Source organism: Aythya ferina (assembly GCF_964211825.1).
Source record: "Aythya ferina genome assembly, chromosome: 8".
NCBI lineage: Eukaryota > Metazoa > Chordata > Aves > Anseriformes > Anatidae > Aythya > Aythya ferina.
This window is the reverse complement of record NC_140304.1, coordinates 23,202,529-23,218,022: the sequence shown is the minus strand read 5'-3', so window position 1 is coordinate 23,218,022 and position 15,494 is coordinate 23,202,529. Positions and strand designations below refer to the sequence as shown.

Sequence of the window (15,494 nt, the reverse complement as noted above, 5' to 3'; positions counted from 1 at the left end):
ATCACCAAGCCAACAGGAAAGCCAGCCGGGTGGCGGTGGCTGCTTGGGGACACATTTTGGAGGGGAAAACAGACCGAGCCCTTCCCCAAAACAATGCTCCATCCCTCTGCCGAGAGCCGGGTGCAGGCAGGGAGGGGGGCAGCAGCAGCACAGCCACCCACACGGGTGGGAGGGCACAGCCAGGCAGTGGTGTGTCCCCCCGTGGTCATTAGGTATTCCGAGTGTGCCGGAGAGCCCCACGGAGCAGAGAGAGAAATATAAACTGGAGATGGGCAGAGGCGAGCCATGCCAGATGGCCCCGCAGCCGGCAGGGGCTGCTCCCACCCAGCCCGTCCCCACTTTTACTGTTCAAACATTTCTTTATCCCAATAAGACAATTAAGGCAAGCAGCCTGGAAAGGAGTCTGGGCAACAGTTTGCAGGGGGAACATGAAGGCTGCTGCCAGAGAAGCAGAAAAAAGAAGGGATGGACGGGCTCCGAGCTCCATCCAGGCTCCACAAGGACAGTGCCAGCCATGAGATGGGGACCACGCGATGGGGACCTTCATCCCATCCCATCCCTCTGCCTGCCCACCCCTCCTGAGCACCCACTGCTGCACCTCCACCCAAGGTGGAAAGGCGGAAAGCAAACGTTCCACTTGATTTATTTCATTATTTCGTAAGCAATTTTAAGCTTGCAATTTCCCGTGGTCGCGGCCGATTATTATTAGCAGCAAAGCGTCGCTCCGCGTTAGACCCCAAATTTTACCTGCCTCGGACGTGGTGAAGTGCTTCAGGAAGGGTGGCAGCGCTACACGGGGTGTGTGTCTGTGTGTGTGTGTGTGTGTGGCAGGGGGCTGTGCCCAGGTAGCCCAGGTCTGATGCCCGCAGTGTTGTGGATTTTGGGAATTCAAGCTGTGGTCATCACAGCCCTGGTGTCCACCGCCTGAAGCACAATTTACATTTTTGCAGTGCTTGATCGATAACAAAACAGTTGTTTCCAAAGCTGAGCTACCTCCATGCTGCAGATGGGCTTTGAAACCCCAAACTGGAACAAGGAGCTCACTGATACGGCGCACAGCTTCACTTTCAGGGGAGCAACTGGCTACAGGACAAAGTGACCATGTGCAAAGAACCACGGATAAATATTATTATCGAAAAGAAATAGTAAAAGCATTGTTAATAACCCCACACACAGCAGTCCCAAGAACACAGTGAGGACCACAGGTGCCCACCAGCAGGCCAGGAGCAGGGTGAGAGCCACCAGCACCAGCAGGGAAACCGAGGCTGCAGGAGCCGGGCTGTGACAAGAAGCTGGAAGCTGAGCAAGGACAAAGAGGTGGCAGGTCCTTGGCACAGCAGGCCGAGCTCCACAGCAAGTCACAGACAACACATGATGTGAGGAGAAGACAGCAAGGGGAAGCCATCTCCTGTGGAACCAGCAAGGAAGCCTCAGAGATGTGGCTGAGATATTGGTTGGGATGAGGTCCAGCTCTTTGCCCAGAGATCCTGGTCCTGGGATGGACTTCTGCCCGTCACTCTGTGGGGAAGTGACGCCGTGGTGACTGGGTACAGAAGGCCACTGGGACAGATTTTATTGGAAGCAAAGAATAAAAACAAGGGCCTTTTTTTTTTTTTTTTTTTTTTTTTTTTTTTCAGATTTTAAAATGGGTCTATAGATCTCTTTTGCAGAAATGAACACGCCATTTATTTCCACTCCTTCTAGGAATCTCAACTATTGTATGCTTATTAAAGGAAACCCATAAAACACGTCGCCCAGTGTCTTTAACACACGCTTTACAAGAAGCCCCCAACCTCCAACAAATGGCATTATGTTTCTCAGCAAGGCCCCGCCGAAGGGCCCCATCCAGCACGCCTTACGTCTGCCCTCCCTGGAAAGGCTGCGCTGCCGTACACACTCCCTGGCCACAACATCACCCCGGACATCCTCGGTGCCTGTGCTTTGAAACAAGGGACACCGTGTCCAAGAACATCAATTTCAGCCTGATTTGACATGAGGCACTCACAGCAGCCATCCCGTTTCGCAAGAGGTGGCACAGACCCCAGCACAGGTCCAGCACCCCTGGGGAGCAGCCCCCTGCCTCTGATCTCCATTCATCCAAAGACCAAGCTATTGCCTCCATACAAACAGATCTCAGAGGGCCAGGTGCTAATCATGGTTACACCAGCACAAATCCTAAATAATTTTACTGAATTTAGCAAATTTTCTATGTTGGTGAAGACAGGATGAGACTTCGCTCCCTTGATGCCCAGCGTAACTTCCAAACACTGCCCAGGATGAAAATGCCTGCCTGGGTTCTCATTGTGTTGCAAAGTACCTCGAGTGTGAAGTTATTTTTCAGGAATATTAAAACAGTGCAATAAATTCCTTAAAAAAATATAAAAATCAGAAAATCACCCTTTAAGTTATGGGGTAAAACAAACATTTTAATGAGCTAATCAAAAAGGGTTCTCATGCAGTAGCACAGAAGACTCTGCAGTGCAATTACAGTGCTTCACCTTCCACATAACACAAACCCTTTCAGGAATCTGAAAAAGACAACTAAACGGCTGGGCTCTGCACATCTGGAGAGCACCCCTTAGACACATGAAGGTGTTGCTGATTGAAGAAAATGTCTTGATTTTTGCCAGCTCTTGTGGAAGCGTTTTGCCTCAAAGCTACAGTCACCTACCTGCAGCAGCTTCTCCATCAGGAGCAAAAGCACGCAGCCTTGACATATCAAACAGGCACACCCGGAATGCCCAAAACTTCTCAGGAGCCAAAACCCAGAAACAAGAACCCCCCGAAGCACTCATTTGTACAGAAACTCCAAAAATGTGTATGTAAGTGTCAATATAAAATGGGATCGCGATTAGATCTGCAAAGCGCAGCCTCTTGAATTCCTCTTTGCGGAAGTTTTTCTTTTCTAATGGTGAGCATAAAAGATCATTAGGATCCACTAAAAAGCCCAGCTGCTCACTCGCTCGGCCTCCGGCAAACACTCCCATCCGCGCGTATGCACACGCCAGATAAACCCGCGGTGCTAATGGAGCTAAGTTTCCATGGTGCAGCATCTATATATGATGGGAATATGATACAGAGCCAACAGACATGTTTAGTGTAAACTGTCCCGGTAGTTACGCAAGAATTTTAATGTCAGTAAAACATCAGGGACGTCGCCTGTGCTCTGCTCCACTGTGCAGCCGAGCGTCTTAAAGAAAAGTGGTGATACAGGGAAGGAAAAGCAGCCCGAACCACCTTCCACCTCTGGGCGAGTTGTCAAAGCTGGGTGAAGTTGTCGTTGTTCCTCCTCCCCTCCCGGTGAGCCCCTGCGGCAGCGCGGTGCCGGGTGCTTGTGCCCAGCCCCGGTGACGCGGCACCGTGCTCGGTGCTGGCAAGGACACGGCACCTTGGTCCGCAGCTGCGCGCCGTGCCGCCTAATTCATTTAACAGATTTACTTCTCCAAACGGGGTGTCTGACAGGGGGTGGCCAGCAAGATACACGGCAGCTGATGCGCTCGAAATTCATTTAGCAAGCAGACCCGCTCCTCCACCGCGATCTCCCGGAGTATTTTTTGAGCAAGCTCCCTTCCCACAGCCAGGTGGTATGGGAAAGGGAAAGGGCACAGAAGAAAAATGTCCCCAAGCCTTGAAACCTCACTTGCCTCCCCCCAGCAAAATAATTATTCTAGCGGTTACGCACACGCACCCGTCCACATGCGCTCCCACCTACGGCTGCGGCCCCACAGCCCCACGAGGATGGCCGGGAGGTGCTGAGCCATGCAAGGAGCTTGTGACACACAAAGTGCCACGGCCAGGGGTGGATTGGGAGCAGGGGGAGAAGGAAGAGATCATGTCTGTGGTGCAAGGAGCACACAGCTTCTGCCTTGAGTGGGAATCGCCCTACCCTCGCAGACGCTGACATAAAAGACACACTCGCAGCATATTTCAAAACCAAAGAGCGATGGATTTACAAGGCAGGTTGATTTTATGATGACTTTTATTGAAAAGGTACGCTGGGTTTAGGCAGATGCCTTTTAGCGCCGGTAAGTTAGCACAGCGCCTAATTCAAGGAGACAGCCTGAGGAAGCAGCGCCGACAGGGGAGAGAGAGCCACAATGTCTCTATTACTCTCCTCGGCATCATAAACGGGAGAGGAAAAATCACGTCGGGAAGGGAGAGGAAGAAGCGGCGCAGTGGATTTTCATCGCAAAAAATATATATATAGTAATAATAATAACGACGGCAATAACAGAATTGTTTTCTAGGAAGAAAATTCAACAGAACAAAGGAGCCCACGTTAAAAGCAAACCCCTTGCTCATGTTTGGGTTTAGAGGCAAACTGAGCGTAACTTGGCATTCCTCTTTGGGGTATGACACTCCACTTCCCTCCGAGCAGCCCCTGGCGGGGTCAGCACCCCGCTCAGCACCCCTGGAAGCCATCAGGGAGGACAGTGCCCCTCTGCGCTGCCACACCAGCAGGGAAAGGTGACAGGGGAGTGGGGAGCAACAGCCATGGACGTGTGGGCTGCTTTGCCTCAGCCCAGCCACCTGCCCGTGAAAGGATGCCTCGCCTTTCAGCAGCCTCCAAAGGGGGGAAGCAGGCAGGGAAAGCACATGGCATATTTTGGGAAACCGCTCACTGAACCATAGGAGCAGGTTGGGGTTTGTGTCTTGGAGAGGGTGCTTGGTGGTCAGAAATATTCTTGAGTTAACCAGTGTCCGAGCCCGAGGCACAAATCCATTTGCTACAAGAAGGGTGGGCATGAAGACAAGGTCAGGATAAGATACCTGAAGAAGCGGGGTGTACACACTTGCTACAAGCTCTGGGAATGTCTGTGGCTACCTGCTCCAGCTGGCCCCCTGCTCACACACATGCACGTACAGCATCTGTATCCCTGCACTGGGGCACGGCCATCTGTCTGCACGTAAAGTCAGGTCAACCTTGTCCCCAGCTGCATGCTGGAAGACAAGTTCCCTTCCAGAGCACCTCCCCTTAAGACCTGTCGTTGTCCATTTATAAGACACGAGGCAACACTGCGTGGTTTAGCCCGGCAGGGAGGAAAGGCTGCCTGTCCTCTGCTGTCCGCACAAGCCGCAGCACTGCAGGACAGCCACCTGTCGAGCATCTCAACGAGGCACGACTAGAGGAAAACCAACAAGTCAACGGAGGTACTTACATCTGTCACTTCGGTCCTCGGGACTGGACGAGGTCTCCCGGTCAGAAATGAGGCCAGAAACCGCAAAGATCTTCTTCCCCGTGTCATCGACCTTGAGCGAGCCGGGGGAGCTGGAGGGGAGCTGGGTGCCAAACTCGTACTCCTTGCCGTCAGCGTCCGAGAAGCGCAGGTGGGGCGAGTCGGTGTCGTGGCAGTTCTTGAGGCGCTTGGCCGGCGTGAAGGCCGACTGGTAGCTCTCCCGGTCCTCGGTAGACGCGAAGGGGCGGAAGGCCCCGACCCCGCTGTGGTTCAGCATGCTGATCGGGGTGCAGTCCAGGTTGGGGGGCGCGAACTGGGGGTGGAGGTGAAGCAAGGACGGGGGAAAGTCACGGTTTGCGAACGCTCCCGGCACCCCGCCTTGCCGGTGGTACATGGAGGCAAACGTGTAGGAGCCGTTGGTAAAGGGAATGTGCACGTCCTTGTCTGCTGACACGGGGACCCCAAAAGGCCTCGGCTGCTGGCACGGAATGGAAGCGTCACGGCTGGCTTCGGCGGTGGAGGCGAGCACCATCAGCGCCGGGGAGGCCAGCGGGTTGGGGAGGTAGGGTGAGTTCTCCATCTTGAACGCTGCCCGGTGTAAGTCCATCGGAGTCTCTTTCCTCAGCAGGATCGCAGGCGGAACAGTCTTCCCTGGAAGGAAAGCAAAGCGAGGCCCGGGGCTGGAGCAGGGAAACCTAGTGGAGCATCATCACCCTCCGAACGCTGCAAGGAAAGAGAAAAGAAAAGAAAAAAAAAAATGACTGGTTAGGCTTCTGCACTCGTCTCCCTGGGAAGCTCCAGCAGCAGGGTGGCCACTTGTGTTACAACCAAGCGGCCAGAGACGCGCTGCTCTTCTCATTCAAGAAAATCAATAGACAACTTCACACACTGGTGGGATCAGCTCTGGCCCTCCAGGTTAAAGGCTGTCATCCAGTGCAGACGGATGAAAGGCAAACCAAAGAGAGGAACACTCGGATTTAATAACCCCCTACTAAACAAGGTTCGGTCTAAAATTAAGATAGTAGCTCCAAACTGAAATTGGAATTTGATAGTGGCAAAAGAGGCATGTAAATGTAATTGCAATCAGCTTATTGCCCACACACACACAACCCTAATTTGCTTGTGCGTGTGTGCAACCAGCACAAAAATACCTATTGTACAGTTACCCAAAAAAGCCACCAGATGTGTCATACTGCACACGATGCCTAAGACACGCATCGCAGCCGTGTATTTCCTCTCCCTCTCACGGTATACATCTGTGGGTAATGCTGGCACCCACAGCACTTGCCACAATCCCATAGACCGCGGGGATGTACGAACGGGGCTGTGTGGATGCGTGTGTGCCATACATCATCACAAACACACACGCACGCACTCTCCCTTTTAGCAAAAGGAGAAGAGACTTCACCAATAAAATGCCTGGCGTCTCTGACAATATTTAAAATCATAATGGGTGCTTCTGCCATCTGATCTCTGCAAACGTCTGCCTTTCGGGTCGGGGACAAGAGAGAATGGATCAGTAATTTTAGTTCCTAATGCACTCACTCTTAAGTAGATTTGTAAACTGCCCTGGATGTGCCATTAACATTTAGAGGAAAATGTTAACAAAATTTCTTACTTGCATCTTGCTGAGCCTCCTAGGCTGGCTACAGCCCACCAGCCAGCCACCACCCCCTCCCAGAGCAAAAGGAGGAAAAGCCGCTCCTTTCTGCATCTCTCCGAGTTGGCTTGGGCTTTTTGCTTTGTTATTTTCTCCCCCAATCAATCTAGTGTCTTTTCTTTCAAGTTTCCGCTGCCTGCCATTCAGGCCCCACAGCCCAGCTTAAAATACAAGGACTATAACTTTGAAACAATATACTAGCCGCTGGAGCTCAAAGGGCCAGAAAAATCATATAATAATAAAAAGCTGTTACAAATTGTGCCTCTTAAATCCAGAGGGTCAAACATCTCAAATAAAACTTACTGAAAGAGTGTCTCCCTAATGGAGTGCCTTTTGTACTCCATGAATGAGGGAGCCTAGGTTAACAAAGTGTATGAAATCCAGCCGGTGGCTTTAATGCAGTGCAGTGATAACATTTCCTCTCCCCCATCCTGTACCCAGGCACTCCAGCGACTGTTATTAATTGCGAAGATGAGTGGGCATCATCTCTCTGCTTCCTCATTTGGCACCCCTCCTTACAGACAGCATTGCTAAATTACCAGATGAAGTATCTCACGTTAACGGATCTGCTCTCTTCCAAATTTTAAATAACTTTCCTGTCCAATTCTTGAGCATGGGGGAGAGGGATTGTGGCCGATGCCAAGGGCATCCTGCTCAGTGCTGCAGTCCTGGTGCGCCAGCTCTGCTGCTTTATGCAAGGCTGCTCAGAAACTGGTGGCCAGGGAACTGCATCCCCTGGCAAATTTGGCATTGTTGGGGGCTTACGCAACCATGGAAATATATATATGCGTGCACATAATCCTATATTTAAAGGCATGCTTTCAAACAAACCACTGCTCTCAGAAATAAACAATCATTAACGTGGAAGTGAAACCGAGCAATCACGAAAAATATGGATTTCCAGGAAAAAAAAAAAAAAAAAAAAAAAAAAAAAAAAAAAAAAACAGCCACCTCTGCCTCCTTTTCTATTTTTACTTGTGCTGTCACCCCATTACGTTGAATGTATTTCAGAAATTAGTAATCTGGCCGCAACACTTGACACTCCTGTAGGATACTGTGAATCACTACGGCCGTTTATTCGTTTGCAAACTTCATTACACAGGGAATAAATCAACACATTATAATATCTCACCCAGCCAAATTTCATTTTTTTTCAACTCCCACTTCCTTTTTCGTTCTCTCTTGCTCTCCTTCCCGCTCAGCACCTCCCCCCCCCAAGCAACATGTACAGATTAGGCTGCGGCGGACCAGTCATTATGAAAATCTGTCGTTAATACACTCCCAATGTCAAAATGTCATAGGTTTAAATACAGAACCCCAAATAAGAAAACTAACTGACCTTCTTAATTAAAAAAATATGGATTGCAGGATAATCAGCTGGACGGAACATTTGGGTGATGGGAAGGCAGCGGGCACAGGCGAAGTAAGTAACTGCTACTTTTCTGCCTCTATGCTGATTTTTTTTAATTTAGCACCTCGCGCAAATCCAGATTAAAATAACTCCAGCTATTGATCCGAGCAGTGGAATTGACATTAATTTTAGTTCACTTCTCACTTTGCAAAGGGATCAATAGGAAGTAATAACAGCTGACATCCCCGCTGAAAGGAGGAGAAAAGACGGGCTAGAGACAGAAATCGAAAAGCAACCAAATAAATCAGCAGCTACTTTTCCACGGCATCAGACAAACTCCAAACAGATTGCAAAAAGTCTTTGTTGAATTAACTAAACAAGGAGCAGAGGGAGGGGGGGTGAAGATCAATCTATGAAGCTACATAAACTGTCCACCAAGTCTCAAGGTTAGACGCACAGACTGAAAACATACTCTTTTTTTTTTTTTAATTATTATTTTTAATGCTACCTATCTTCATAGTTAATGGTTTCTAAAGCTACCCTGTTTAAGGTGTAGACAAATTACCTGTGTAAATGTGTATGTTGCTAATAACAAGGCTGAACGTGCCACAACCAAGACAAATCGAATCAACAGCCTTAGCTCTGAACCATAAAAAAAAAAAATCTCTCACCAAGAACAAGTTGTAATCAGTTATCTCTGGCTCAGTTTTAGTTCCTCTGTGCATGAAGATTGCAACGCTGCTCTGAATTAGTTCAGAGGAAAGTCTGATAAAAGTAGGAGAAACCATGACAGAGGCGGATTTAGCAGGCATCACACACACCCAGCGAGTGAGGAAAACAGGAGTGAGCCCTGGTTGGGAGCACAAAACCCACTTGCTAATCAGCCTGGGGAGAAACACACACATATGCAAGCACATGCACGCCGCGTACACAGCCACCGGATCTGCAAATCTTTTACTAAAACGTTACTCGGAGTTCCTATTGCTAAATCACTTCTCTGCTATCGATTAAAATAAATAAAGCACACCACTCTGGTTTCTACAACAGGTTGCATTTTTGTGGTCTCTCAACCATTTCCAAATGCCAGAGATTAAAATAATGGGGCAAATTAACATTTTTCTACCTCCAGAAACAAAGTTTTCTTAGGGAAAAAAAAAAATTAATTAACAACCTATGGTGAAAAAAATAAAAAAAGGTTAAAACAAAAGGAAACCCAGGAAAATTGATGATGCATGTAAATTAGGAAAGACCCAGAAAAAAATCACAATATCCATTTACATTAAAAAGTTTTTTCCCCATAAATGTCAAGTAGGAATTTAGAAATATGCTCTGCGTAGAAAAGCCAAAGATTATAAAACAAAATAATGCCAGCTGTTTGGGGATTTAAGTGCTCAAATGGATTATATATTTGAACCAAACTGGATTTCCTTATAATAAATAAAACAAATGCAAGCTCGAAAGCCAACAAAGGAGAGCTCTCATCACTGGATTAAGATACAAAGGAAAAACAGTTAATTTTTTCCAACGCGTGAAATATGCCAACTGCAGCCGCGCACACGGGCAGCTGCGGTGAAAACCGGTTTAGGGGGAAAAGACGAAAAAAAGGAGAACGGGGAGCGGGGGAGCCGGCGGCCGGGGCGGGCACCCTGGGTCCCGGTCCCGGTCCCGGTCCCGGTCCCGGCTCCGGTGGGCACCGCGGCCCGGCCCCTGCCCCCCGGCCGGTGTTGGCCGCGGGTTTTGTTTTGCTGCAAACTTCTAAAAAAAAAAAAAAAAAAAAGAAAGAAAAAGAAAAAGAAAAAAAAAATAGAAAAGGAAAAACGAAAGAAAGGAAAAAGGGAAAAAAAGAAAAAAAAAAAAAAGAAAAAAAAGCCCCCGGGGGGTGAGGGGGATGCCCCGCGGCGGGCTGCAGGGAGGAAGCGCCTGGGGTTTTGCAAAAGAAAATGTAAAAAAAAAAAAAATGGGGGGGGGGGGACAAAAAAAAGGCACCTACCTACGGCCGTGCCCGCCGCCTCGCCCCCCCCGTCCCGCACCCGGCGCGGCGAAACCCGACCGAAAACCGCGCTCGGACACCGGCACCGGCACCGCCGATCCCCCCTCCGAGGGGTGCTGGAGAAAAGCGAATGGAAAAAAAAAAAAAAAAAAAAAAAAAAAAAGGAAAAAAGCCAAGGGGCCAAGCCCACGTTGCAGCCTCCCGACGCCCCGCTAAAGCCCCGCGGCTCCGCTCGTCCCCGCCGGTAAATTAAACAGGTGTTTGGTGGCACGGCTCGGCACGGCACGGCTCGCTTGGAGCAGCCCCCGGGTGCCCTTTTTTCTCCCCTTTTCCTTTTTTTTTTTTTTTCCTCCTCACCCAGCGGGTCGCAAAGCTCATCAAACGCGAAGATGCCCGGAGTCGTTTGAATTTATTGCAACAATCACTTACCGTCCACGTTTCCTGTGTGGAAGGATAAGCATTGAGCACAACTCTTTGAGTAGACAGTTCCTAATGATTTCATTGTGGTCAACCAGATGGTTTTTATGTATTCAGATCTGAAGGTGAAGAATTTATTTATTTTTTTATTTATTTTTTTTTTTCCCGTGCTTCCACCCTATTTACAGACTTCCCTGGGCTAGAGCCGGGGATGTTGGTTAAAAGAAAGACAAACCCCCGCGATTTCTCGAGCCGCTGGATGAGCCGCAAAGTTTCCTAAAGGACCTAAGCGAAACCCCGCGGAATTTCCTTCGCCCCCGAGCTCCGCGACCCCCGCCTGGGAGCGACTTTTGCTCCTTTCGTTGAATTCCGCCGCCAGCTCTGCGGTAAGGGGAGCAGGGGGAAAAAAAAAAAAAAAAGAAAAAAAAAAAAAAGAAAAAACCACGCGTGGGGGGAGCCCCGCGGGGGGTTCCTACCTGCGGGCGGCCGGGGGGCAAGGGATGGATGGATGAATGAATGGATGGAAGAGCCGAGGATGCGCTGCCAACTTCAGCCCCGGCCGAAATTAAGGCTCAGAGGCCGCCTGCGAAGTGCGGGCGAAAATCGGATTCGGTCTTCGGGCGCATTTTGGGGACGGCTTCGAACTAAAGTTCACACGGGCGCCGCAGCGTTGCAAAAATGAAAGCTCCGGAGTCAATAAATTTCCCGGCTGCTCCGGGGGTTTTGAGCGCACGGAGAGCCTGGCGGGTTTGCAAATACTTTTTTTTTTTTTTTTTTTTTTTTTTTTAAGCGTAAAATATAAAAAGGTTAGCGTGTGTTTGTTTTTTGTTTTTTTTTTTTTTTTTTTTTTTCTTTTCAAAAAGAAGGAGAGAGAGGGAAAGAAAGAAAGGAAAAGCCCCCGGTGGGTCTGTGCGTGGCACGGGCAGCCGATCTGCTTATTTCCTTTGAAAAAGTTTTTGTTTTGCAGCCGCTGGGAAATGAAATCGTTGCTGCCCAGAGCAACCGCGGAGCGAGCGAGATCCCGGGCTCAGCGAAGGGAAGCGAGGAAACAACTCCCCCGGCTGCCCCTCCGAAAAAAAAAAAAAAAAAAAAAAGAGTTCAAAATGCAAATATTTCGGAGCGAGGGCTCCGTGCCGGGTCCCCCCCCCCCTCTCCTCGCCGTGCGCCGTCCCCAGCCGGGCTTCGGCGGCGTCCCCGGCACCTGATCCCCCTGCTGGCTCCCGGTCCCCCCGGAAAGCACCGGGAAAGGGGGGGGGATCCGGGCAGCTCGGGGCTCGCCGAGGGTGCGGGGGGGGGCCCCCTTTTATCTGCCTTTCCCCTCGGCATTACCATGCCGATCCCCACCCAGCCGGCCCTCCCCGCGGCCAGCGCGGCTCCTTGCAGCCGAGCCGCCCGCTCCTCCGCGACCAGGGAGGGGGAAAAAAAAGGGGAAAAAGGGCGAAGGTTGGGGGGGGCCGGCGGCTGGGAGGGCAAGGGGGTGTGCGGTGGGGGGGAAAGTTGCCCCGCAAAGTTTGCGCGTGGCTGTGGGGAGGGAGCGGGGGGGGAGCCCGGTACTCACGGTGCGGCTGGCGGCGGGCGCTGCGCGGAGCTGGAGGCGGGCGCGGAGCGGGGGGGTCCCGGGCGTGCTGGCCCCGCTGCGCCCCGCGGCTCGCATGTAGCAGGGCGAGAGGCGCCGGGGGTGCGAGGGAAGGAGCGGTGCTGCCTCTCGGTGCCGGCTCTCATCAGTGAATGAGCCCTCCACTCTCGCAGGGGCTCCCGGCTGCGCACACACGCGCGCACACCCGCGCACACACACGCGCGCACACACACACACACGCGCGCACACACACACACACACACACACACACTCTCGCACACGGAGCCCGGCTCGGCACTGCATACATTAGGGCGCTCGGGCAGTCTGGGAAATGCAGTCCAGCACCGGGAGCCCACCCGCAGCCCGGCCGCAGCCCCCCAAGTTGCCCAAATGGGGAGCCAAAGGGGGGGCTGCTGCTTTCCCGGGGTGCCGCGGACCGCCCGGCCCTTCCATGCCACCCTTGCCCACCCGCTGCTGGGTGCTGGCACCCGTTGTATTTTTCCCTCCCAAACTGGAGCGTTCCCCCCACGGGGCACCCCAGAACCCTCCAGCCCTGGGGCAGGTGACACAGATGGCCCCCCAGGGTGCTGGCAGGCACACGGCCTCTCCATACTCATCCTGGCACCCAGGGGTGCCCAGGGACTGGCAGAAGTAACGCCATCCCCAAATTCGCCTTGGATATCCCCAGCAGAGCCAGACAACAAACAAGGGACTTGACACTGGTGGTGTTTTCCCTGTTGCAGCCCACATGCTCAGCACGCACATCGCTGTTTTAATGCATCCTGGATGCACGTCGCAGCTCTGCACGAGCCCTCCTGCACACACGCTCCACCTCGGCCAGCCCCAGTGCTGTCCAGAGCCAAAGCTGCCCACTGGATGGGATGGAAGAGAGAGCTTCAGCTGGGGGATCAGATGGAAGACCTGCCTTATTGTTCCTCATGAAAAGCAAGGGCTGGTCCAAGAGATTCATTTATCCCACCCAGGAGGGAACTGGTTTGGCTTTTTCTTCAGCTGCTCAATAATTTCAGGTTGTTCTTAAAAAAACAGAATATGGTGAGCACTTTGGGCTCTTACTTAACTCTGCACCAGCATTTTCAAAACATGACACTACACACACTGAAAAAAAAGTCCTCTCCACCAACACCATCAACCTCTTGGGCTGTCCTGTGCGTGTGCGTGTGCAAGAGAAGGTTTGTGTGCTGATGTCATCCCACGGCTTCGGTGTGAGCAGTGACTCATCACTGAAGTATAGAGGTTGTTTTTGCCCAAAAGTCTGCTGGAGCGTGAATGCTCCACCCGTTCAAAGGTGTCCACAGGCAGTCAGAACCGCAGCCCTAGGCCTTAGCCTGGGACCTGGTGCAGCCACAGGGGGCTGCTCCTCCAATGGGCTGACCCTGATCCATCCTTCCTACGGCACTTCAGGGGCAGGTCTGATGCAGTCAGGCTGCTTGCACGCCTCTGGAATGATAGTCTTTGGAAATGGTAGTAAATGTAGCAATAAATAAATAAATACATAAGTTTTGTTTCTTCTCACATTTAAATTTCAAAATAAATGTGGCTTTTCAAGCTCCCCAACTCAGGAAAGCAACCGAGTGAAGGAGCTTCATGCCCGTTTTAAATGCGCCCATCATAGCTCCTTTCCCTGCTCTGAAGTTCAGCCAAATTGTGAGTAAACTTCTCTGTGCACAGATTCCACTCACTGCTGACATCTTCCAGTTTCCCCTGCTTACAGCCTGGTTGCTCAAACCAAAGCTACTTCATATACAGAAGTTGTGATTCATTGGTTTGGGCCTTTCTGGCACGGCTTTGGAGACGTAGCTGCCACCTGGGCTGCGGCACAGCCATGCCCATACACAACCAGTTGTGCTGATGGGCACCACACACTGCCAAGGCACTCATCCTGCAATGTGCTGCACACCGGCAGGGCCAAACAGCAGAGGATTTAGGTAAATGTTCCATAGGTTGGTCCGGATAAGCCACATTTTAAATAACATCAGTGTTTTGACACGCGTCAGGGAAACACATTAAAAGCAGCCCCTATCTCCCCGGGTCCTGGGGAAAACGTTCAGTTTGTGAACATTTGCAGCCCAACTTCACAGTAGCAATTACAGAATTCTGGTTAAGAAAGTGCTTTTATTATAAGGCCGTATTTTCAGTACTTACAACACTGTGAAAAACGATCCCTCAGATTTTAGCTTACTTTTGTTCTTAGCCAAAAAGCAATTTTATTTTATTTTTCACTTTTTCAGTTCCTTAGTATGGAAAAAAGGATTTGAATCCAGAGCTGGTGTCCAATTTACGCTAGCTGAGAACCAAGCCGCATGTTCGGAGGCCTGAAAAAAAAATAATGCAGCTTTATTTAACTTTATGTTACTGCACTGTTACACAGGAACTTAATACACTTTGGATTTAAGGAATAAGTCTGGCATTTAGCTAGCTTCCCTGAGAAATGTCTTCAGAGAAAAATGAGAAGATACACTCAAGTTATTTATATTTGTAATTACCATTAATCTGTATTGCTAATGAGGGTTTGATCCTGCAAATGGATCCATAAACATGGACTCACGCGCCAGCATGGAGCTGCGATATGCGCAGAGGCCCATAGGAAAAATTTCCACTGAAATATATTCTGTGCTGATAGTTTGGACCCTAGAATAACTTCGAGCATCTGATTTAACTTTGTGTGTATTGTTCATCTCTAAGAGCAATAGGGGACACCTCGATCTCATGTTTGTTTGCCCTCAATGCAAAAACAAAATCTGAGGCTGTTCCGGACCGTCGCAGTGCTGGGACTGCTCGCTGCAAATGCTGCTCTGAATGCTGGAGTCGAAACGAAATTAATACGTACAAACCTGAACCTGCAGAGTTGATTAGATGCACTTAACTTTATGCATGCAGATTTCAATAGGATTACCTATAATACAGAAAGTCAAGTGTATGTGCAAATTACACCCAGAATGCTGCTTCTGACTGTAAGCCTGCCGCATTCGTACAACACCAGTGTACAAACTGTAAAGCAAGATGCCTCGTTTGTCATTACGTTCTCCAGCTGCTATTTTATAAAATCACACAGATGAATACGACAGATTCTAGCAGCAACCATGGAAAGCCTGGGGCAAGGCTGCATCACCCACGTACTGGCAGCGCAGCGGGGTCCTGCGGTGATGCGGTGCATCTGCTGGCAATTGCCTGCTGTAAAGTCCTGGGTCCTACAGAAGGTGACATGGGGAGAAACTGCTGGAATTTGGCAGCTCTGTGACCGTGTCCTGAAGTCCCTGGCACTGCCATCGAGCCAGAGCCAGGCTCTCCCTTGCATCCTTTCA

The 15,494-nt window shown here is 50.5% G+C and overlaps 1 protein-coding gene across 6 annotated transcripts in view; it reads right to left on the bottom strand.

Moving 5' to 3' along the window:
- Window positions 1–11,569, bottom strand: part of RNF220 (ring finger protein 220) — a 187,749-nt gene extending 176,180 nt beyond the window's left edge. For 3 of the 6 annotated variants that reach the window (XM_084527938.1, XM_084527939.1, XM_084527942.1), the window contains exons 1-2: window positions 10,608–10,667; window positions 5,160–5,900 (exon numbers count right to left, since the gene is read on the bottom strand). In XM_084527938.1, coding sequence (XP_084384064.1) covers window positions 5,160–5,784 — 625 coding nt within the window. In that variant the 5' untranslated portion in view covers window positions 5,785–5,900; window positions 10,608–10,667. Of the gene's footprint in view, window positions 1–5,159; window positions 5,901–10,607; window positions 10,668–11,071 lie in introns of those variants that run through there. The other 3 variants (XM_084527940.1, XM_084527941.1, XM_084527937.1) reach the window with 3 other exon arrangements.
- Window positions 11,570–15,494: the final 3,925 nt, after the last annotated feature.